The 22611-nt window shown below is 52.1% G+C and overlaps 8 protein-coding genes across 8 annotated transcripts; 5 read left to right on the top strand and 3 right to left on the bottom strand.

The window, feature by feature from the left end:
• Positions 1 to 666: 666 nt before the first annotated feature.
• AA0111_g6742 (hypothetical protein) lies at positions 667 to 2684 on the top strand (the record flags this gene model as incomplete). Its single annotated transcript, XM_028652998.1, has 2 exons — positions 667 to 854; positions 956 to 2684. 2 exons carry the CDS (start codon positions 667 to 669, stop codon positions 2682 to 2684), a joined length of 1917 nt encoding a protein of 638 aa, XP_028505966.1.
• Positions 2685 to 4044: 1360 nt separating this feature from the next.
• AA0111_g6741 (hypothetical protein) lies at positions 4045 to 4644 on the top strand (the record flags this gene model as incomplete). Its single annotated transcript, XM_028652997.1, has 2 exons — positions 4045 to 4086; positions 4177 to 4644. 2 exons carry the CDS (start codon positions 4045 to 4047, stop codon positions 4642 to 4644), a joined length of 510 nt encoding a protein of 169 aa, XP_028505967.1.
• A 1737-nt stretch (positions 4645 to 6381) lies between these two features.
• Positions 6382 to 8251, top strand: AA0111_g6740 (hypothetical protein; the record flags this gene model as incomplete). Its single annotated transcript, XM_028652996.1, has 2 exons — positions 6382 to 8107; positions 8160 to 8251. The coding sequence occupies 2 exons, from the start codon at positions 6382 to 6384 to the stop codon at positions 8249 to 8251; spliced, it is 1818 nt and encodes a 605-aa protein (XP_028505968.1).
• Positions 8252 to 9128: 877 nt separating this feature from the next.
• AA0111_g6739 (hypothetical protein) lies at positions 9129 to 13399 on the top strand (the record flags this gene model as incomplete). Its single annotated transcript, XM_028652994.1, has 7 exons — positions 9129 to 10713; positions 10760 to 11567; positions 11620 to 12440; positions 12505 to 12583; positions 12635 to 12921; positions 12971 to 13202; positions 13255 to 13399. The coding sequence occupies 7 exons, from the start codon at positions 9129 to 9131 to the stop codon at positions 13397 to 13399; spliced, it is 3957 nt and encodes a 1318-aa protein (XP_028505742.1).
• A 571-nt stretch (positions 13400 to 13970) lies between these two features.
• Positions 13971 to 16865, top strand: AA0111_g6738 (Nitrogen assimilation transcription factor; the record flags this gene model as incomplete). The annotated part of the gene is made up of 3 exons (XM_028652993.1): positions 13971 to 14123; positions 14252 to 15651; positions 15704 to 16865. 3 exons carry the CDS (start codon positions 13971 to 13973, stop codon positions 16863 to 16865), a joined length of 2715 nt encoding a protein of 904 aa, XP_028505741.1.
• Positions 16866 to 16981: 116 nt separating this feature from the next.
• Positions 16982 to 17971, bottom strand: AA0111_g6737 (hypothetical protein; the record flags this gene model as incomplete). The annotated part of the gene is made up of 1 exon (XM_028652992.1): positions 16982 to 17971. One exon carries the CDS (start codon positions 17969 to 17971, stop codon positions 16982 to 16984), a length of 990 nt encoding a protein of 329 aa, XP_028505754.1.
• Positions 17972 to 18128: 157 nt separating this feature from the next.
• Positions 18129 to 19625, bottom strand: AA0111_g6736 (hypothetical protein; the record flags this gene model as incomplete). The annotated part of the gene is made up of 2 exons (XM_028652991.1): positions 18129 to 18951; positions 19009 to 19625. 2 exons carry the CDS (start codon positions 19623 to 19625, stop codon positions 18129 to 18131), a joined length of 1440 nt encoding a protein of 479 aa, XP_028505753.1.
• Positions 19626 to 20325: 700 nt separating this feature from the next.
• On the bottom strand, positions 20326 to 22241 carry AA0111_g6735 (NEDD8-activating enzyme E1 regulatory subunit; the record flags this gene model as incomplete). The annotated part of the gene is made up of 5 exons (XM_028652990.1): positions 20326 to 20485; positions 20558 to 20822; positions 20869 to 21793; positions 21840 to 22131; positions 22192 to 22241. The coding sequence occupies 5 exons, from the start codon at positions 22239 to 22241 to the stop codon at positions 20326 to 20328; spliced, it is 1692 nt and encodes a 563-aa protein (XP_028505756.1).
• Positions 22242 to 22611: the final 370 nt, after the last annotated feature.

The following is a 22611-nucleotide window of genomic DNA, read 5'->3' as shown; positions in this document are numbered from 1 at the left end:
CGAGGGTCGGAATACGGGCGATGGCGCAAACGCGAGCAACATGGGAATGGGGGGGCAATGTGTGCTGTCGGTCTGAAATGCGGCGGCATCCCGCACATGTCTTGGCCCGAGCGCAAAACGTGACTACGCTCCAAACTTCATTTCAACGCGACGTCCGTCTATCAGACTTAGACATAGGTTGCGCACTCGATTTCTTTGCCTGTCACATCTCTGCTCCTGCTGCATCTACTTTGACCCTGTTGTTCCGAGGATACCCTTCTGCACTCTTCCCAATTCGCCATCTGCATCCTGTTGTGCTCTCAATAGCAACTTCCAAGGGTTTTCCTCACATCAGCCTGGCTTGTTTCACCCTTCCATCAACTCAATTCCGTCTTTCCCAACGTCATAGTCTCGCCCTCAAACAGTCAACTTTCACGTGTTACCTGGGCATATTGAGTTGCAGACCCCTCTATGAGCTTGGGCTTCTCTTTCGTCCTGGCTCGTGCGCTCAACCAGACCAAATTTTGAGACGCGCACCTCGCCGGCTCGCACTTCGAGATCTCTTGCCAACATCGAGTTCAACTGCATCACCATTTTCAAGCAATTCATCGGCTCGCATTAGTGCTGGTCTGATATTGCTCGTCTTGCGCGTCTTGTGCATCGATCAGGTAAATTGCTTTAGGTGGTATGTCGTGGAGCGGGCCCGTGACGGGTGCGACGCCTTTCCAGCAACAACCATATGCCAACGGTCAGCCATATGGACAGCAGCCACCCTATCAATACGGACAGCAGCCAGCACAGCAGCCAGGATACGGGCAGTATCAGTCAGGAGCAGCCTATCCGCCAAACGGTCCACCCCATAGGGCTCATGTTCAGTAGGTCGCCTCTATCCTACCACTTACCCTCAGCTTGCATCTTGCAAAATGCGAAGTTACAGTTTGTAGCTCCGTGGAATCATCTCCTGACACATGCATAGGCCGCCAAAGAAAAAGGGGAATCCCATAATCACCCGGTACCCTCCTCCCCCAGGTTACCGTGGACCGGCGCAACCTCAGGGTACTTTTGGCTCCAATCAGTTTCCCAATCAATACCAACCGCCACAGCCAGCGTTTTCACAGACACAGGCAGCACTCCCAAACTATCCACAGCAAGGTTATACTGCTTCTGCTGCGCACCAGAACTATCCTGCTCAAGGTTATAGTCAGCCACCGCCGCAAGCGTCCAACTATTCACAATCCTCATATGCACAAGCACAACCTAATTACCAATGGCCGCAACCTGGCTACTTGTCAAATTCGGGCTACTCGCAGCCTCCAAACCAACCTCCCGCGCAGCCCCATGCACCACCTCAGAGCCATTATCAAGGCTATCAGCCCCATCATCCCGCTGCTAACCCTAACCAGCAGGCTTATGGCCAGAATTCGGCGTGGTCGCAACAGCATGCTCAGTCTACGCCAGATCCTCACGCCACACCAACCCAGGCGACTATTCACCTCAATACAGCTCATCCTCTTCCATCATCTAACCAGTCAACCAGTGCCGTAAGTGAGGGAAGTTCGAGCGAGAAGCCACAGCTTTACCTTGCCTGGGATGATTGGGATTTCGACTTTGATGGTGCGATATGGCCCAAGAGCAATGAACCTGTCGATCCGGCGTTGAGTCTCGGTGTCATTATCTGGCATCCCGCCAAGCAGGTGACACGTGCGTTACCCTCGACTTTCGCCGAGGCTGAAGCAGAAGCTCTGAAACCCACGCCTGAGAAACTGGACAATGGAGATTCAGTGTCCATGTACTTTACCGCTGACAACTCGCATGAGGCTTTCCTGAACGTCAGACAGACGGATGAATGGGAGATACTCAAGGACGACCCAGTCTTTGTCGAGTTTACAGACGAGGAAATGAGATCAAACCTGGTCTCGTTAGAGGATTGTATTGCGCAGCGAGACCGTCCCGACGAATCATACGAGGAGACACGACAAGATGAGGATCTAGAGATGCGCGATGCTACGTGGGACATTATGGATAACCTTGAGCAAGCACTCGCTACTAACAACGGTGCCGCAAAACCCGCTGCTATGAAATCTGAAACAGCTTCTGCTCAACAGCTAAGCCAGGAAGACATTCTCGCCAAGTTAGGCGTGACCGGAACTCCCAAGCCGCCATCGAATGATCCCATCTCATTGCCGTTATCAGCCTCTGATGCGAAGCCTCCGGCATCGCTTCCCGGGAAGCCATTGCTGGCCCCTTCTCCCGCAAAGACCACTGAGTCTGTTCTTCCACCACAGCGTGCGCATTCTTTTGGAGGGCACCGTAACAGTGGACATGGACCTCCTCCTCCTCGGCCTTATGGCTCCCTGTCGTCTTCCGCCAACTCCAGGCCTCATCCGCCACCGCCACCTCCCGAAGAACAGCGCTACGACCCTTGGAATGCACCTCAGCGTAGTGGTCATAGCCTTGATGATTCCAGGGGCAGCCCAGCACCCTCCGAAGGAAGCAATCGTACCATGGCAGGGTCTGATTTTGAACCTGAAAACCCCAGCAGCGGGACACAGCAGGACACGCCAACTGTACCCTCACTTGACCGAGGCGACAGCTCCTTCTCCCGGAAGAGGAGCTATGAAGATGCAGAGAATGAGCGTTTGCGGCAGCAAGAGGATCACAGCAAACGGAAGAGGCGCTCTCAGGTAGACGCCGCATATAGGTAGGCTTCTTTCTGTCCCTTCAATATTCTTCGGTTGCTTCACAGATTCTTACTAGGCACAGTCGCCGTTGAACAGCTAAATGTACGTCGGCACATCCACTGCTCCCTGAGCTCCGTACTCTCGATACATGGGTACCGATCATTGCGACTTCCGATCCGCCGACTTGGAACTTGCCTCCTCAGTATCTTAACCTCGGCCAACGATCTCCTTATGAGTCGGGAGCATCCGTTGATCTCAACATGTCTGCATGTTGAGAATTTTCAAACTCCGTCATTTGTTGTCTTGCGATTACATTCTTATATCAACAGGCGCAAAATAATTGCGGCCTCATTCTCCGATTTACACTACACTTCCATGAGTCTGGATGGGTGTCTTATGGGTATGGCGTCATTTAATGCTCTGTGTTCATTTGACAGGTTGCACATCATGTCCTTTTCTCCTCATTTTCTACTCCCGACGTACTGCGTTCTTGTCATCTTCACCGATATTTATATTAATCTCATTTGACTTTTATCCCCGCACAGTTGGCGCATTGATTCGCCTTGAAACATATTTTTTCCTCGCTTCGTCGCCATATTCTTCGTCACCAACCAAGCATGATCTTTACGTCTACAAGTCTTGTTTCTCTGTTGCTTGATCCTCTTTTTCGCTTTACCCTTGTAGGTCGTGGTTTGACTGCGCGATCTAGCAAGACTGTGCAGTTGTGCATACAGTAAGTATCTGTTCGATACTAGGCGCTTGAAACCAAGCGATATCAGCAACAGGGCCTATTCTGCTCTAGCAATTTCGTGGACAACTGTAAAAATCTTTCGGTATGTGGCAAGTGCTAAAATCTTGAAGCGGGGTTGATAGACATGTTCGATACAAGATGCGCTGTAAGGTTCGCATGCTAGTTGACGATCCCCGACCTCCAATGTGGGGCATAGAGAAAGTTTGGGTTTGCTCCTCTCGGTATAAAATGGCAACTAGCTGTAGCAGATAGGTCGTGTGTCAGTACAGTTAATGTAGACAACGAATATAAAATTTCAGGGGTACAAAGCTGTCCTGTAAACCTGACAGATAATCACACGACATTGCCACTTGATCGATGTGACTGAGAGAACAAAGAATGGCATAGAAAGATTTCGGATTACAGGCACATGCTCTATACGTTAGCTAGCACCGGCGTGGCCGCAGTGTCCCGTGTTCCGTATTCCATGTTCCTCGGCTGCATGCGCCACAGCTCAGCCACACGGTGCGTCATCAGGTCAAGCGACTGGTACCTCTCGCTCAGGCGACACCACCACGCCAGCATAACAACTGCAACCTTGCACCTACAGCGCTTCAATTATCTCAGAAATTTACTTCGTACATCACCGTCACCATGTGCGGCTCCGACTGCTTTCTGATGCTCTTGAGCGTCCTAGTACGTTGACGCCCCCACAGCTGTGGCAGGCACCAGCTGTTCATCTGCGACCCACGGCTCCACGGCTCCAAGTACTGACACGTTGACTAGTTCCCACCTGTAGGTGTCTGGGTCAAGAAAGGACTCTGTAGCGCCGACTCTCTTATCAACCTCGCGCTCTGTTGTCTTGGTTTCCTGCCGGGTCTCCTACACGCCTGGTACGTGATCCTGCAAAACCCGGACCCATACGACGCATACCATCAAGTACCCGACCGCGAGAACGGTACAACTAGCGACGGCCGAACAACATACTATGTTATCACACATGAGCAACCGGCTGGACGACAGGCGAACTATGGCACCGTGGGTAGCCAGCCAAGCAACGGACAGTTCCCCGGACAGCAGAGTGGCGTGACAAACAGTTTTGCGCAGCCAAAGGGACACAAAGCCTCCAAGGGCACTTCGCCTGCGACTGCGCCTGCACCGCAAGGCGGCGAGGGTAGCTCGAGCCAGCCCGAAGGGCCGCCACCGACCTATGCGGATGTGATCAAGGGCGACAACAAGGTTCAAGGCCCGTAGATTATGTTGTTGAGAAGAACAGTCTCAAGAGGAGGGGGCGACAAGGTGGTGTAGTTTGTAGCAGCATGGCGTTTAAGGGCTATGGTTATCGATATCTCGAGTGGGAAGGGAACAAACACTGTATACTAGACATTACCAATGCTGAATAATATCGGTGGACCATACACCTACTAGTATCGACATGCGACGTGCTTCTTGATCATGTACTGTGTGTACATCGTCCAAACCTCAGCCCACACGTCATCGTACGGGCTGCATAGATCCTATGGCTGCAGGAACAACGGCAGACGCACCCGACTTCAAATTCCCAATCACGACTTACACCAGAATCGAGCGGCACGTAGAGGGAAAACTCCCATTCGAAATGTTACGCCACGAATCAAGTTGTCGCAGCGTGCCGCCACGTACGTCGACGCGGCATGCCCTCGGCGGTTACGCACCAATGCTACGACAACGGCCCGGCATTTCTTTTGCTCTGAGCCCGCCGTCATCCATGACCTTTGCGCAACCTGCCTAGTTGGGTAATAGACGAAGGAAAAAGCAAGAATCGTTGAAATAATTTGATGCAGACTAGGGGGTGTATTCTCAGCAAGTCCTGTGCATGATCTGTAGTCGAAGGGTTGGCGAATGCGCGCCTCTGTTGACGTGCCATATACTTGTCTCAGCCGTGCAACGGGGGCGACGGCGCGCAAGCAGAGAAAAACCAAGTGTTGTACGCTTACGATGTACACGTAAATCACTCCTAAGACTGCAGCAGTAAGATCAGCGTAGCACACGTGGTAGTAGGACACGGGGTGAAGCCTCCGACGCAGGCCATGCATTCATGAATGGAAAGCAAGGAAGGCTCAAGCCATCATCTGCTTCCCCGGATCAAGAATCGCAATGCCAGGCCTGCAGCTCGTTAATTGCCGACGACGACCAATTAAGCGTTTCGCAGTCTAGGCGCATCGTCATGCCCAGACCGCCTCTACGCCCCCCTCTTAGCCTAAGCCCCTAGCCAAGTACCTTGAGTGCATCTTGGTCCTATGTGACAAGGCTTGACTATCATGACGTGAAGCTTCGCATATCTCTGTTCTACGGAACAATCGACTGGTTTCCGAACGCAGTGATTTGTGTTTGCATGCGCGCGCTACTGAACACAGCCTTTAACAATCGCCATTAGCTTTGTTAGTCGCCCCCGTTCAACTGTGGCTGGAGCAGTCGACGCGTTTCTCATTCGTGCGAAGTGCACAACAGCCACATCTACTGACGAGTGCGTGCGCTGGCCTCCTGTTAACAGGTTTAATTACCTTGTGGCCCTTCTCCCTTTCTTCATTCATTTCACCGGTCCTTCTTTCACAAGCAATCCCATCGCCTACAATCTCCCGACCCCGAGTGCGAGCATTATCTCGCGTCTATCTCTCACCGGTTGCCTCAGGCACAACAACTTACGCGCTTGTTAGCCCAGACAGTTCTTCGCCCCCATTTCAACGGTTTCGGCCCCCAGCTACTTGTTCCGAAGCACAAGCACCTCGTTCCGAGTAACGACTACACACGCCGACCTGAAAGTCGCACTTGAGCGCGACTCTCGATTGGACTAAACCTCCACCCACCATTAAGTGGAAAAAGACGGCCCAGCTGCCGCGAAAGTAGATCAATGCGTAAGTGGATCCACATCTCCGAGGCATCAAGATCACGTAAAGTCTTAATCACCCAACAACTCGACATCTCCTGCCAAACATCAATCTTCCTCTAACGATGAACTTAGATACTGTACGAAGGCAGGCTCATCGCGTCGCATCGCAACATGGTGGGAATGGCGCAGCCAACTATAATCCGTTCGCCCGACAACGGTCGCGAGACATTAATCTAGATGAGGAGAACGCAGTATACAGAACGCGATCCGAAACACATGCTACTCCCGCTATCGAGGAGCAAAGACGGCTAGAAAGCAGGGAAGCCGGAAAGGAGTTTGGCATGCCCGACCACCACAACACCGAGCCCTCCGCATCTTCGCCAACACACGGGAGCGCATCTACGACTTTTCCAGAATCGACAACCGAGAAGGACTTGACTTCTCATTTAAATGGTACGCACAAGGCATCAGACGACAGCACAATCGTGCCTTCCAACCAAGAAAGCAATGTTGGTCCCACCCGACGAGCTAGGTTCAAGGGCATCTTCCGCAAAGACCATCAGGATGCTGAGAACGATGAGGCCGAGCATCCAGAGGCTGATGAACTTTCGTTGGAGGAACGTAAGAAGAAGGCGTTCAAGAGGAAGATTCCGGTTGGCGCACAGATCAAGTTCGTTCTCTTTGGTGCGTGGATCAACGTGCTCCTCGTCATGGTACCCGTCGGTTTCGCTGTCTATTATGCCAGGCTGAAGCCCGTCCCGGTTTTCATCATCAACTTCATCGCCATCATCCCGCTCGCGGCAATGCTGAGTAACGCGACCGAGGAGCTGGCCATTCGAGTTGGTGAGACTCTTGGTGGACTGTTGAACGCTACCTTTGGAAACGCCGTGGAATTGATTGTCTCCGTCCAAGCCCTACTCAAGAATGAGATCACCATCGTCAAGACCTCGCTTATTGGCAGCATGTTGTCGAATCTGCTGTTGGTTTTGGGCATGTCGTTCTTCCTTGGAGGAATCAACCGTCTGGAACAATTCTTCAACGTCACAGTCGCACAGACTGCAGCGTCGCTGCTTGCTCTTTGTATCGCATCGCTGATCATCCCAACTGTGTTCCACAACACCATTGCCGAGGATGACTCAGTTGCACAAAACGGTGCTGCAGATGCCATCAGGAACCAGGAGTTGTCTCACGGAACAGCCGTTATCCTCCTCTTGGTCTACGCTTGCTACCTTGGATTCCAGTTGAAGACCCACGCCACCATGTACAATGAGCCCAGTCAAAAGGTTCCTAAGCGCAAGTCTGGTAAGAAGGAAGAGGGCGACGCATCGCGTGGTATCGCAGCCATTGGTGCTGGCACTGCTGCAGCTTCTGGAGGTGGTGTCAATATGAAGTCACTCTTCAAGAACCCCGACGGATCAGATGACGATGAGGAAGAAGAGGAGTTCGAAACACCATCGCTTTCCGTTATTGGCGCCCTCGTCACTCTCGCAATCTCCACTACTCTCGTTGCTTTCTGCTCCGAATTCATGGTCTCCAGTATCGATGGTCTCACCGCTACCGGTGGCGTATCTACAACATTCGTCGGTTTGATTCTGCTACCCATTGTCGGTAACGCTGCCGAGCACGCTACTGCTGTCACTGTCGCCATCAAGGACAAGATGGACCTCTCCATTGGTGTCGCTGTCGGCTCCAGTATGCAAATCGCTCTCCTCGTTTTCCCTCTTATTGTCATCTTGGGTTGGATTTTGGGCAAAGACTGCATGACCCTTTACTTCGACACCTTCCAAATCGCCACGCTGTTCGTCTCAGTATTGCTAGTCAACTACCTCATTCAGGACGGCAAGTCACGTAAGTTTTACAGCCGAACTCCTCACCCATTTAGCTTACTAACGGTACGCAGACTGGCTCGAAGGCATCTTGCTCATGGCAAGCTATATCATCATCGCGTTGGCAGCCTGGTTCTACCCCGACATTCAGGAGAACCAGTGCTAGAGCCATATCCACATTAGCTCTCACTTTTTCTCTTCTCTCTTTCATTCTTCATGTACATATTTGTAGGGTCTCTGCAGAAAGAGGTGGTGTTTTGGGAGTCTAGGCTCATGGGAGTACATACTGCGACTGCTCTTTTTCCTTGAATTTGTTCGGATACCCAATTGTATATCAAGGGCTATAGAAGCACCTTATTCCAACACCAATACAAACGATAATGTCTACTTTAGGTTCTTTAGTACAAAGTATATTTCGTGGTTGGACAAACGACCATATCGATGCTATGCGTGAATAACAAAAGCGATTGCTGTCAAGGACGCCATATGTCTGTTCAAGGTATAGCCCAGCACAACTCTTCGTTCCTCTACGTGATCTTCATGCTAAAAGCTGATGCGCATTCTAGGTTGATTCGTTCGGGCCTTATATGTACGCTGACCTACCCAAAAGCTGCGAGATCTCGACCCATCTTGCCGCCTACAATGCCCACTTCATCTACGAATCCAACCCAAACGACGGAGCCGGGAGTTTCTTAACATACCTTGTACGTTAGATGTGTTGGATTCCAGATTTGTCCCCTCTCACTCACCTTGCTTCAGTCTGCCAGACTCAGGTGCTTGTGCACGTAGCTTCAATCAAGCCTAGAATGCGCGTTACTCTCTCACCACCAATCTAAATCTCCGACTCCCACTGCCCATCTCTCTCACCTGCCTTCTCCCCTCTTTCGTCAACGCTGCTACTGTCTATATAAATTTCAGTTCCTGCTGCTCCTCCATCTTTCCTACACTACCGTCCTCTTGTCTCTTTGTCGTCCCTCAAGCCTGCCTCAACCTGTACTTGGCATCTAACTACTACGTCAATCTCATCTCAGCGCCAAGCCACCATGGCTCAGTCTGATGGTATCGACGTCGCAGTCGGCACTCAGACCCCGGTTCCAGGCACTGGGGGCCTCAACAGCCCTGGCGTGGCGAGTGATGGCTTTGAACATCAGCCTGACAGCGTAGAACAACAAGTTCAAGCAGTCTACAGCCACGAGTATCAAGAAGATGAAGACGAAGGCCTCGCTCATCGAGATCACAACGCCAATGGGGAGGCTATCGAAGAAGAGTTTCTTAATCATGATCAAGACACACCTGTTGCCTCAGTTGAGCAACAAGACGCCCCAGATATCCTCATGCACAACAGCTCTGAACAAGCACCACAAATCGATGACAACGACTCCACCTCATTATTCATCCCTGAGAAAGGCCACTCTCCGCTAAGGATTGGTCCCCGACAAACCTCCCTCGTGCCTATGAACCGACCGTTACTCTCTGCCTCCCATCGCCAGAAGAAGCCTAGTATCTCAATCCACAACGCAATCCAAACCATGCAGAGAAAGAGGCAGGAACAAAAGCTTGTCACCATCAGACAGAGTTCGAAATATCATACCAACACCAACCTTGATAACGAGGCATACCTTGAGGCCGTCGTGCAAGGGCAATCCTCATCTATCGCAGCTCCGCCTGTCGATCCCGACGATTTTACAGACAAACAGGCAGCCATAGAATTCGAGAAGCAGAAGCGCTATTATGATGAGATCAAGAGGAAGACTGGCGGTCTTACATTCAAACAAGATGTTGAGTGGATGAAGATCAGAGGTGCTGAAACAGCTAGGAAGAGGAAGCGAGCTCGTGATATCGCGAAAGCACTAGAGGAAAATGAAGACGACCCAGAACTGTTCCCAGAATTCCACCTCCCAACGAACCACGAGCAAGAAGAGGATTCTGAGTACGGTTCCGACCTCGAGGATTCCGAACCCCGTAAGCGTCGCCGACCAATGCCGACGAAAGAAGGGAAGCAAATCACGATGCAGGAAGCTGAACTTCAGAGTATGCGAGTCGCTTTGGAGGCTGAAGGTGACCTACCGCGAAAGAAGAAGGGGAACGCGGTCGACGATACTGTGGAGGCCTTAACACCCACTGGTCCTGGAAAGGGATCCAAAGGAAAACCCACAGGAAAACCCATAAAGGCCAAGTCTGGCCCTAAGAGGCCCACCAAGAGCCGTGTGAACAAGGCCGCAGGAAAGAAAGCTATAGGCCACGCAGTCAAACAAGCAGCTTCACTTCTCAATGCCAACGTCTTCCAGCAACAAGCTGGCGTAAATGCACCTGAACAGCCTACATTCAGATCGAGAAAAAAGGCAGATGCTTTGAAAGAGCTCATCTCTAGCATACCCCTGGAGGATCAGAAGAAAGCAAGGGGCGACATGAATACCTTGCTGACCGCAACGAAAGACTTTGATGGCACGGGCAGTGTCAAGGCAGATGGCAAAGGCTTATGGAAAGTCAAAGGCATGAGCACCTCGCTCAAACCTTACCAGGTACTTGGTTCTGCCTTCATGCGTCGCCGAGAAAACGCGGCGGACGAGCCAAGGGGCGGCTTAATGGCTGATCAAATGGGACTTGGCAAGACCCTCATGATGATAGGTATGTGTATCGAACAGACTCCATTGAACAGAACTGATTTTTACAGCGAATATGGTAAACGGTCGACCGACCAAGAACGACAAAGGCCCCAAGACGACTCTGCTTGTTGCAAGTCCTGCACTATTGACACAATGGAAGAGCGAAATCGAATTGCATACCGATGCATCGAAAGTCAGGATAAAGATCATGCGTTACGGCGCTGGTACACGCCTTGATTCGACCAATGCAAACGAGATCCTAGCAGGGCACGACATCATCCTCACTACATATACCGAGATCATGAAGTCGTACCCAAAGAACGAACCGCCCATCCAGTGCCAGACCGCCCAACAGAAGATAGATTGGTGGGAAGAAGTCTTCAGAACGCAGAGGGGTCCATTGCACCGCATGATGTTCTTGCGCGTCGTTCTTGACGAGGCTCAGGCTATCAAGAACCATATGTCGCGAACATCAATCGCCTGCCGGGCTCTTATGGCACATCATAAGTGGGCTCTCAGTGGCACTCCGATTCTGAACAGTTTGGTGGAGCTCTACCCCTACTTCAAGTTCCTTGATGTTCCGCATACTGGCAGCTTCAAGATCTTCAAGCACAACTACTGCGAGGGGAAGAGTGTGGAGAACACTGAGAGATTGCTCGTGCGGCTTTCGCAATTCATGATCCGACGCACTCATGCGGACGAGATGTTTGGAGCTCCCATACTGAAGCTCCCTCAAGCCGACCAGACGACGTATTGGTGTGAATTCAACTCTGTCGAGAGGGGAATTTACGATATCGTCCGCACGCGTTTCGCCAATTGCATCAACATGTGGGCGCGGGAGGGTACCCTGGACAAGTCGTACAGCAACGCATTGGTGTGAGTACAAACAACTTTTGCCGGTTTGATCAATGTTGCTAATGTTCTGCAGGATGCTTCTTCGACTTCGTCAACTAACAGCTCACATTCTCATGCTCCAGTTTGTCGTCCGTGATCTGCTCGAGCGCGAAGACATCGAGGCCATCAGAGAGGTGGTCGACAAGGAGGCAGAAGATAGTAGCGAGCGCGGAGGGCATACGATCGCCGCTGTCCGCAAGCAGCTCGATAAAGTTGCGGCTGATCAGAGGAAGAGGACTGCCGCTATTGAAGTCAAGAAGGCTGCCACCAAAGCCAGAAAGACTGCCGCCAAAGCCGCCGCCAAAGCTAGACACGAGGAGTACGTATCAGACAATGACAACGACGACGACGAGCTCTTAGAAGAAGACGCCGATGAGGGCATTAACTGGGAGTCTCTAGAGGGCATTAATCCAGACTTCACCGCGGGTGGTGAGTTCGGCAAGGAGTTCAACTTTAAGCCCTTCTTAAACAGTCTTAAGACTGGAGAGAGCTGGGAAAAGACGAAACAGAAAGCCAAATGCAGCTGCTGTGGTAAACAACCACGACAGCCACAATTGACATCCTGTGGCCATCTGATATGCAGGGAACCTTGCTATGAAGAAATTCTTGTTGAGATGGCTGAGAACGATAACGTCGATGTATTTCCGCCGTGCAAAGCGTGTGGTAAGATCCCCACAGCCATTCACCCCTGCGAGGTCGACGACGATGGCATACCAGATGCACCAGCGCAAGGCACACGAGCCAACACCAAGAAGAAGCAGGATCGGATGCGCAACCGGCAGAAGCGCGAAGATATTGCTGACGACTGGCTCGCTTTGGCTGGAGATGACGTTCTACCATCTGCAAAGACGATCGGTAAGTTGTGACTATACGAAACGTACATGGAAAACACACTAATTTGGTACCTCTACATGTGAAGCTGTCAAGAGTCAGATCATGAACTGGCTGAAAGAGAACCCTTACGTCAAGATCATTGTCTATACTCAGTTCCTGCCAATGTGAGTCGACTACCACATTTCCTCTTCGATAAAAATGCTAACAGACATTAGGATCCGCATCTTGGCACGCGTTTTCAGAGGAGAAAACTGGCAGACAGAGCAGGTAAGCACCAATCAGACGGCGACATGGACTTCCATGCCTTCTTTTGACGCTGAAATAATGCCTGAATACCTCCAGGCACAACTTTGGGCTCCAAATTGTTGCCGACTTTTGCTAACGTATCTGCCTCACCAGTACTACGGTGGCATGAGTCTGGGCGCCCGTGATAAGGCCATCAGCTCATTCGCTGAGAATCCGGATTGCAAGATAATGTTAGCTTCTCTTCGCTGCGGTGGTTGTGAGTATGGCAGACGTCTTCTGCAGCTCAGTTGCTAACTACATCACAGTGGGTCTCAACCTTACTATGGCATCCAAGGTCATCATGATCGACCCTTGGTGGAACTCGGCCTCTGAACAGCAAGCTTTCTGTCGCGTCTTCCGTATCGGCCAGCGCGAGGAGACATTTATGAGCCGCCTCTGTGTCAAGAACACGGTCGATGAGCGCCTCATCGCGATGCAAGAGCGCAAGCAGAATGAGATTGCTTCGGTTATGGAGGACGATGGAAAGACGATGAAGAAGTAAGTGATTCTCCGCTCCAAGTTTGTTCAAACATGGCTAATGGTGCTGCAGGATGGACACACGCTCGCTGATGCGACTATTTGGTAACCTGGAAGAGGATCCCGATGGCAAGCCGTTTATCATGGTCGATAACCCGGACCCACGCGGCGGCTTCCGGGCTGATCAAGACGATGAGGGTTATGCCGACGACTTCTAGGCTGCTAGGCGACGGGTTGGAAAGTTGCGATACGAGCCATGTCTGGGTGGAGCTGGGAGTTTGGGGCTTGATTTAGGGTGGGCTGGAGGAGTTTGGGGTTTTTTTAGGCTTGCTTCTGGTTGTGGGAATGCATTGGAGGCGTGCCAGGCTCCACCATGGGCGTTTGTATTGAGGTAAATATCCTATCGAAGAGTGCAACCCGCCAACTTCATCATTGCTTTATCGCGCCTGGCTGCAGTCATGGACGAACGCGTTCGTCGGCTAAGAGCAAGTCCCCAGATAAGGGCCGAATTGCACCAATAACACGGCAGGCGATAGCAAGGAAGCTCGACGACGCAAGACGGTCGCGCAATCCCTCTTCACCAGCCCAAAGCGACAGCCGTTCTGATTCGATTGCGCCGGCTTCCCTGTCCTTGGCCAGCCATGTTGAGCGCGCGAGATAGAGGACGGAAGCACGAGCGATTGACATGTCCAGCGGCCGCTGATTAATGTCGCGCTGCTCGAGGCCCGTCAGAGCGCGCCCCGCCATTCCCCCACATTTTGCTTCTCCGGCCAACCTTCAGGACCTGTTATGGAGAACAACAACACTGCGGAAGCGCAGCCAACTTCCGACGCGCCCGCCAAGAAGGGACGAAGGGGCAAGAGGGATGCGGGAAGCGACGACCCCAAGAAGAGGCGGTGCATCTCTTCCGCCTGCGTTCCGTGCAGGAAGCGCAAGTCCAAGGTACGTTTAGGTAACAGGAATTGGCCCTGATGCCCTTTCTCCGGTCTATACACGCATTCTCCGGATCATCGCCAGCGCCCTCGGAACCACGCGCCTGCCAGCAGTAGAGTCGCTAATCTAAGACATAGTGCGACGGAACCACTCCGGCTTGCTCAGCTTGTGCCGCCGTCTATAACACGCCATGCATCTACGACCCAAACTCGGACCACCGCCGCAAGGGCGTCTACAAGAAAGACATAGACAACCTCAAGACGCGTAACTCGACCCTCCAGACCCTCATCCAGGCCATCCTCAACTACCCAGAAGACGAAGTCGCCCACCTTGTACAGCAAATACGCACCTGCGAGAGCTTGGACTCGGTCGCCGAAGCTATCATTGCAAAGGAGAACGGCGAAGACGACGAGGATGAGCCCATCAGCCCAGTCACCACCCCCATCATGGCCCCGGCCAAGGGCACCTTTGAGAGCCAGCTGAGCGGAAAGATGGGCGAGCTGCGGCTCGAGGATGGATCGACGAGATACATTGGCGGCACATCACATCTTATATACCTGGGCAAAGGCAGCGAAGAGGCCGAGTCGCCAGACACATACTCCGAGGACCAGTACCCGGAAGCCCAGGATCCATTCTGCTCGTGGACCACTGTCACCTCGGACCCGGAGCTCGTACAGCACCTGATTAGCATGTACTTTTGCTGGCACTACAGCTTCTTCACCACCCTGTCCAAAAACCTCTTCCTACAAGAGTTTCAACTAGGCAAACCGCCGCTAGGGTCCGCAAGGAAGACACAATACTGTTCGCCGTTACTCGTCAACGCCATGCTAGCACTGGGCTGTCACTTCACATCCTGGCCTGCAGCCCGAGCTATCCGCGATGACTCTGCAACGGCGGGCGACCACTTCTTCAAAGAAGCCAAACGGCTGATCATGGAGGACGATCTGCACGAGGTGCCAGCTTTGACAACCGTGCAAGCTCTGGCGTTGATGTCTGTACGAGAAGCTGGTTGCGGGCGAGAAGCAAAGGGATGGGTCTACAGCGGCATGTCGTTCCGCATGGCATGCGACCTCGGCCTGAATCTCGGTATGCACAGCAAGGACACAATCGACGACAATGAAGAAGACGCGCGAAGGATCACCTTCTGGGGCTGCTTTCTGTTCGACAAGTGCTGGAGTAACTACATGGGACGATTACCACAACTGCCCAACACGATCCTTACAGTCCCCAAGTTCGAAGTCTTTCCTAGTGAAGATGCGGAAACGTGGAGCGCAGTCACAGACTCTGGTCTCAGTCAAGCACATTCTCAGCCCAGTCGGACTCGTGCGGTCGCGCTTCAGATCTCTAAGCTTTGTGAAATCTCCAGCGACCTAATGAACTCCTTCTATAACCCGACTGATATGGACAAGGTCAAAGGCAGGCAAGCGGAGCTGAAGAAGCTGAGCGAAATACATATGCGTCTAGAGACGTGGAAAAGAGAGTTGCCCAAAGAGTTGGAGCCCAAGGAAGGTGGTTTACCACACATGCTTGTCATGCAGTAAGTACGCCCTGCGCATTGTGCAACAGGGGTCACACTAACATGGTTGCAGTATGTTCTTTCAATTGTTGTATATCCATCTTTTCCGACCGTTCCTGAAGTACAACCCGAACAATTCCCCATTGCCCGCAACTGTATCACCAAGGAAGCTGTGTACACAAGCTGCTGCCATGATCTCAAAGTTACTTCGACTATATAAGCGATCGCATGGCTTGCGCCAGATATGCAACATCTGTGTATATATCGCACACTCGGCATGCACGATACACCTTTTGAATCTACCGGAGAAGAATGCGAAGCGCGACATTATACATGGCGTCAAGCACCTTGAGGAAATAGCTGAAGGCTGGCTCTGTGCCCGCCGGACCCTCGGCATTCTCAGCGTTCTGGCCAATCGTTGGAAAGTCGAGTTGCCAGAAGAAGCTGCCACAGTACTGTCCCGGACCGATGCCAAATACGGTCCCTGGAACGAGATCAACACACCTAGAGCAAACCGCCGTGCATCCATTCAGACGAGCAACCATCATCCATCACCGGCGGACCAAGCATCTCCAAGCCTGCAACCATATAGCATGAATATGACGAACATGGCCACACCCCAGTTCTTCAACCGAGTAACAGCAAACACCAACAGTTCCGTAAGCAATGATCTTTCTGCGCGCCCTTCCAGCACCCACTCTATACCTCCCTCCGACGCAAACGCCCTGGCTTACATGCGCAATCAGCACCAGATCAGCACACCACAAAACTCATCGTCCGCCCTCGATGCACCAACACCGGCGTCTACACAAGGCCGACGTTCCGTCGATGGCGGACAAACGACCGCTGGAAACTCTCCAAGCCAGCTCTTCGGCGGTGTGGACCAGTTACTACGAGAAGGCCAAGATTGGATCTACCGCGATCAGACACAGCTCGCGACTGACTTTGAGAACTGGAACCCACAAGGCATCGATGACATTGCGAACTGGTTTGCCAACACGACCAGCCCAGCAGGTCCGTTCCAGGCCAACAACAACGCGCCTGTCATGAGTAATGAGATGAGTGGAGGACCTGTGGGTGGAAACGCGGTGAATGGTTACACGAATGGGAATGCAAATGGAAATGGAAATGGAAATGCCAATCCGACTCGAAGTTTAAACGGTTTTGGCGCAGCTGGTTTTAATGGTATGGGAATGCAGGGGTTTACTTATGACGAACGAAGCTGGTATCAATAGAGCAGAGATGGGAAAATATAGGCACCACTGTTGATAAACTAGGGGTATGCAAGGCGTCTACAAAGGCGTCGGAGTTTTTAGAAATGAACTAATGATACACTTTGTATGCCTCGAAATCAAAAATTAAAGAAATCCTTGACCTTGCGCCATACTTTTCTCATCCCATGTCGATAAGGATGTCTTCGTTCCCATGCGGTTTGCTTGTTGGCCCTCTGCCGCAGCCGTCTATAGAAATGCATCATCTCCTCTTCTGGTGTCTCAAACGGCGGTGTTCTCGCGAAGAGAGGCTCAAGCTGCCTGTTTGCAATAGCCTCCTCGTCTCGCCCCGTGTCCTCGGGCGTCACCCTCTGCACGGAGACAAGCTGCGCTGTGCTCAACGACGGATCTTCGTCTTCACCGCTGTATGTAACCCGAGAGGAAATGGAGCCGTAGGATGGCTGTGGAGAGTAGGCGGGATGGCCTTCGCCTTCTCCCGGGTACCGTCGTGGACGCAAGTCTGTGGACTCGTCGAGGGGACTAAGACGGTGGGGTTGACACTCAGCGAATGCGTCTCGGATTCTGACTGGGTTGGGGCGGGAGAAGTTGACGTGAGCAGCGTCCTGTCTAGTTGGAGTCGGGGGAAGTAGAGGGGTTATCGGACGCTCCTCGTCAGAACACGGACGTTCTCCAGCAGGACTTGGGCCCTCTACCAAAGGAATAAGCCTCGCTCTTTGGTTCTCCCTCCTATCAACGGGCACATCGTCTTCTGACACCACACTCCCCGGCTCATCCAAACTTAGCCTTGGTGGTTGTGATAGATTCCACCGCAAATCTGGCGCATTCCTTAGTGATGGTGTCCGTCTTCCTCTGGGTAGACTGAGGACTCTGTGTACTACGTTGTTTTCTTCAACAGTCTGTCGACTACGTGAAGTTGGTGATTCAGGTGCTGTGATATAAGATACGTTTGAAGGTACTGAAGGCACGCTGCTGTTCGTGGGCGTAGACGGTGCTGCTAATGGAGGAAATGCTGAAGGAACGGTGTCTGATACTCGAGAAGAGTCCATTTTTTGTGGTGTGCCGATGGCTGAATCGTGGGACAGGCTTCCGTCTGCACTGAGTCGCTCCATGGCTGAGAATGTTAAAGCTTGTCACAATGAGTGTAAATGTCTTGTTTAACAAATGCGTGTGGATGTTATGTGCGAAAGACACCATTATTGGAACGATAAGAGCCCTTTTAAAAGATGGGCCTTTAGCTCTGTTGTTGTCAATCATCGCAACTACCTACTATTGCACAGCTGTGCCTCCCTCCACATCTCGGACTGGTTCTTCTGGAAGCGCGACCATGGGCATGTTGCGATTTGAACTTCCTAAAGAATTCTGTATGCCATCCATAGTCGCCGAGCCACGCCTTCCTCCGCCCTCTATCGACCGCTCAGACGTCAAGGCAGGTACTTCGGCGGATGTGATTCTGGCTTCTTCAACTTTCGCTCGTATACCATCAAGCGCTAATTCGCTGTTCTCGCAAGGATTGCCGCTATTCGATGGCGATGCTTGTCTATCCGAGGGAACATGGTTCGACGATGATCCATGGTTAGAGATTTCGATACTGTTGACTGGTTCCGTATGGCAAATATGCGATTCGGTGTTCTGCTCTTTTGCAGGCGTGTTTCGCTCAGAAGGCTCTTCACTGTCTGTCTTGGGGGTGCCTCGCTTCTGCCGTGCTCGTGCGATTAGGTCGTCAAATTCGGTTTTGTGTGACTTCGCATACCCATTGCCGTCGAAATCCTTCTTCATTATTTTGCTCTCTTTAGTGCCCGCCTTCCCACCAAGTGTCTGCTCCCACTCATCCAACTCTCTCAAAAGCTGCTTCTTACTCTTCCTCACGCTCTCATCAGCGTCGCAATTCGAGTTGTAGATGTTCAGCCATTCGATGTGTCGCCTCTTCATCAAGTCCTTTGTACCCCAGGTAGGTATGCCAATTTCTTGTAACTTCTTGCGCAGCGCAGTCTCCTTCAACATAGCGTAGTTGAGCTGTGACAATCTCATAGGCGGAGGCGAGGGGTCCTTCTTCCGGATTTGGAAGGCAGGTGGAAAGGCGCTTTTAGTCCTAAAGTAAACCATGGTCAGTCGCATGATCTAGCAACGATGCGTTGTCTTTCAGTACCTTGACCGGGTACTGCGTCCCTGCGAAGCTTCAGGCCCGGTGCATACGTCCAGATGGTTGTAGACCAGCTCCGCCTTCATCGCTTTGTTGCACATTGGGCACCTAGCCATGCCGTCTGGCATGAAATCCTCATCGCCATCATCCTCGCTATCAGCGACGACCATTGGCGATTCACTCCTGTCGTTGTTGCGCTGGCTTCTCGTTCGTGTTTGTCGCGACCGTGTATGCCTGACGTTGTCCCCATCTTCCATATCCGTATCGTCTAGTTTCCTCTTCTTCTTACTCGCTGCTACAGCCTCTCCTTCTTTGTCTGCACGCGCCAACTCCATAGCCTTTGGCCTCGCCTCCTGGAACCGCATCACCACTTCTCTGACGGCAATGTTGGGCGCCAGTTTGTCGCTGGAACATCCAGTCTTGCAGCTTGGACACTTCCCGTCCGCTGCAATGCATCTTCGTATACATATTGAACAGAAGGTATGACTGCACGACGTGATGACAGGGTTGTTGTAGAATTCCTTGCAGACTTCGCAGCGCAACGCAGCCTCGAGCGGTTCGAACGCGGGTAGGGAAGTCTTGATCCAATCGGTGGAGTCGGGGAGATCGAAGGAAGAGTCCATGGGTCTATCGCAGACAGGAATTACTTGGTATGACAGAGAGTTGACAGACGGGTCCTCTTGGGCTGGACTCCGACGCGCCGGCTTCGATCGCGTCACGTCGACCACGTGACCGCGCTTGGGTTCTGATCGCTTTGTCATCAGCGCAAGTGGGTCGCGATCGGGGAGTTGAGGAAAAGGCTAAAGTAGGTTAGTTCACTTTGCGCCGTTCAGACATTCATGAACTATACGTGGATTTTTGTACGGCTCCCAACTTGGAGGTCCAGTTTGAGCAAATGTTAGTGAGATTGGGTTGAGTGAATAAGGTTTCTGACGAACTGCCTTTGAGACATAGACTTACTTCGTACAAGCACCTCTTGAAGTAAGAGCATCTGTGCATACTCTCAGATACAAGGACAAAGATCGATGATGCATCAGCCTTACTTCCACTCTCGCTCTGCGCAGTCTAGATAGGGTGTACTAGTTACTAGTCTTTGTTGGTATGTGAACTGCTGCGCCCTAGCTAATGTATGCTATCTCTTGATTCGTCCCCCATACACAGCGGGAGCGATACATAAACGCCCAGCTATGCCAATTCCTCTTATGCTAGATTTCGTTTCTTCGTTACTGCAGGGCACAGCCACCCTATCCGATGGCAGAAACAAGCTCTCGTCATTCCAGGGCTAGATCGTTACCTTGTCATTGTGCCTTCCAACACACCTGTTCAGACCTTGAAAACGGTACTCTTGCTCTTGATCCCATCGAATACACATGTGTTGTCGACAGGAACATACTGTTCTGTAATGACCTTGATGATCTCCTGTGAAACGATTCCACCAGTCAAGGCACCGATGTTGTGTAATTCGGCGCCGCCTGCTCGCACACTATGGTTCTGTTAGCCTACTGTTCCTTCGTATCATGCAGTAGGGGTGTCAAGTATAGCGTTGATAACTTACAGCTCCTGTGCATATTCTCCAACCTGCGACTTGATCGTGTCGAACTCTTCTTCCTCAATAGACGCATTTGCTTCTTTGATGAGATCGTTCGCAATCTTCAAGGCTATCCCTGTGAGCTTTTCTGAGTCTGTTTCGGGGTCGGTCTCGCCAGCAACGCGAGGTGCTCCTCCTGAGCCATCTTGATCGTGTGTCGCAACAAACTCATCCCAAGCTAGGAAAGCAATGTACAGCGGAATCTGTGAGTCAGGGAATGTGAGCGTTTGGGCTATAAACTGTTAGTTGGATCAACGCATGTTTGTTGACTTCATTACCGATTGACTTGGCACGATCACCCCACTTGATCTTTTCACCTGCCTGTACGACGTGGAATGGCCGCCCGCGCACTAGTTTGATGTGTGCTGCGTTTTTGCAGAATGTCTCAATGTCCTTCTCGTCTATTTGCGTGCTCCGGTTAGCATTACGCTCCAGGAAGCGGACACTATCTACCACCTCTGCCAGATCCTTTCGTGCTTTTGCCTTGTACACATTCTGCAGCTGAATGTAGTCTGCTGAGCGCGCCTTCATATCGGGTACAGAACCAGGAACTGGGAGGACGTTGTATTTAGTATAGAATAGACCGATAGCGTTGGCAATGACCCAGAAACTTGGGGAGTCGTCGCGGATCAGAAGACACTCTGGCGCCGTGAAAATCTCTTTGACAGAACTGCTCGCTTGCGGTGGGTTCAGCGACTTGAGAACGGCCGCCACTGCTTCGTCAAAGTTCTCTTCGCCACCTTCTGGGTTGTTGGTGTGTGCGGCTTGCGCTACCGACGTTCTGAACTCGGTCTTCTCCTTGTATGTCTGGGGTACTTCGCCGCCATGGTCTTTCTTCCAACGCTCAAGGAAATGCAGCAGTAGTGCTATCCATGGGACATGCCCGTGATCTTCTGGCTTCATGTTCTCCAAGTCGGCCGTCTTCTCTTCGGCGTACTGTACAAGCTCTGGCCATGGTCTTAATAGCCGGAGATCTGATGTAGTCTCGGGGCTGGGATGTGTGTCTACGATGGGGAAGGCAGGAGGCAGGTGTACGGAGAAGTGGGCGTAGAAGCCGACCGAGTGGACGTAGAACAGCGGGATAAGCGCGGCGCTTGCGTGGTCGGAGAGCTTAGCGAGGATCTCAGGACGGATAGGTGCAGTCGCGAGGATGAGGGTATACGGCCGTAGAGCGTCAGGTTTGGCAAGCCATGACTCTATGGGCTGCTTGGGTCAGCAGGTGAGCGGCGGAGGGCATGCTTTGAGGTACCTCTGTGATGAAATGACCATCCACATCTGGGTTGAGCTCCTTGAGAAGATTGCACGTGTGTTCGGCGCGGTACCCTCCCAGGTGCTGGTCTTCTAGGAAGAAGTTGACGCCTAGATCCGCTTCGCTCACAACGGCGGAATCCTGGATGGTGAAGTTGCCGATGCAGGGAAGGACGAGGTTCTTGAGCGTCTCTACGCCAACAACGCCTGGGCCGGAGTTGATGAGCAGGATATGCGACTTCTCAAGTGCGATTTGGCCGGTAGCTCCCCAGAGGCGCAGTTGACGGTCATATCTGGTCTGGTCAGTCGGCAATCGCGCAGAAAGTAAGTGGATGGGACGTCAAGAGACTTACTTCTTTTCCTTGGCAGTCGGACCCTGGACTGGAGGCGGAAGATGGTCCATTGTCGCGACCAGAGTGTATTGAAAGTGGGAGGACGGTCGGTGTTTGTCCAAGACCAGTGAGAGCTCAAGCTGCCAGGCACCAAACGCGCTGCCAGCCCGCGCGCTAGTGTTGCATCCCTGTCGCGGGGTATCGGTGCTGGTGGGGCTCACATCGTCATTTTGGCCGATGCTCAATCATCTCGTCACGAGCAAATTGTTCTTCCCGTGCCGTCTCGTCGCGATTCTCCATAAGCATTAGATTATCCTGAGCACTGCAAAATAAGCTGCAATCCGGTTAATGCCGTTGAAGTTGAACCACGTCTGGGTGGCCAATATAAATCAGCAAGCGCGCGGCATCAGTCATCTCACGTCTCGACTGCCCCTCCGACCT

Source organism: Alternaria arborescens (assembly GCF_004154835.1).
Source record: "Alternaria arborescens strain FERA 675 chromosome Unknown contig_14, whole genome shotgun sequence".
Classification (NCBI taxonomy): domain Eukaryota; kingdom Fungi; phylum Ascomycota; class Dothideomycetes; order Pleosporales; family Pleosporaceae; genus Alternaria; species Alternaria arborescens.
This window is presented reverse-complemented; position numbering and strand designations above follow the sequence as displayed.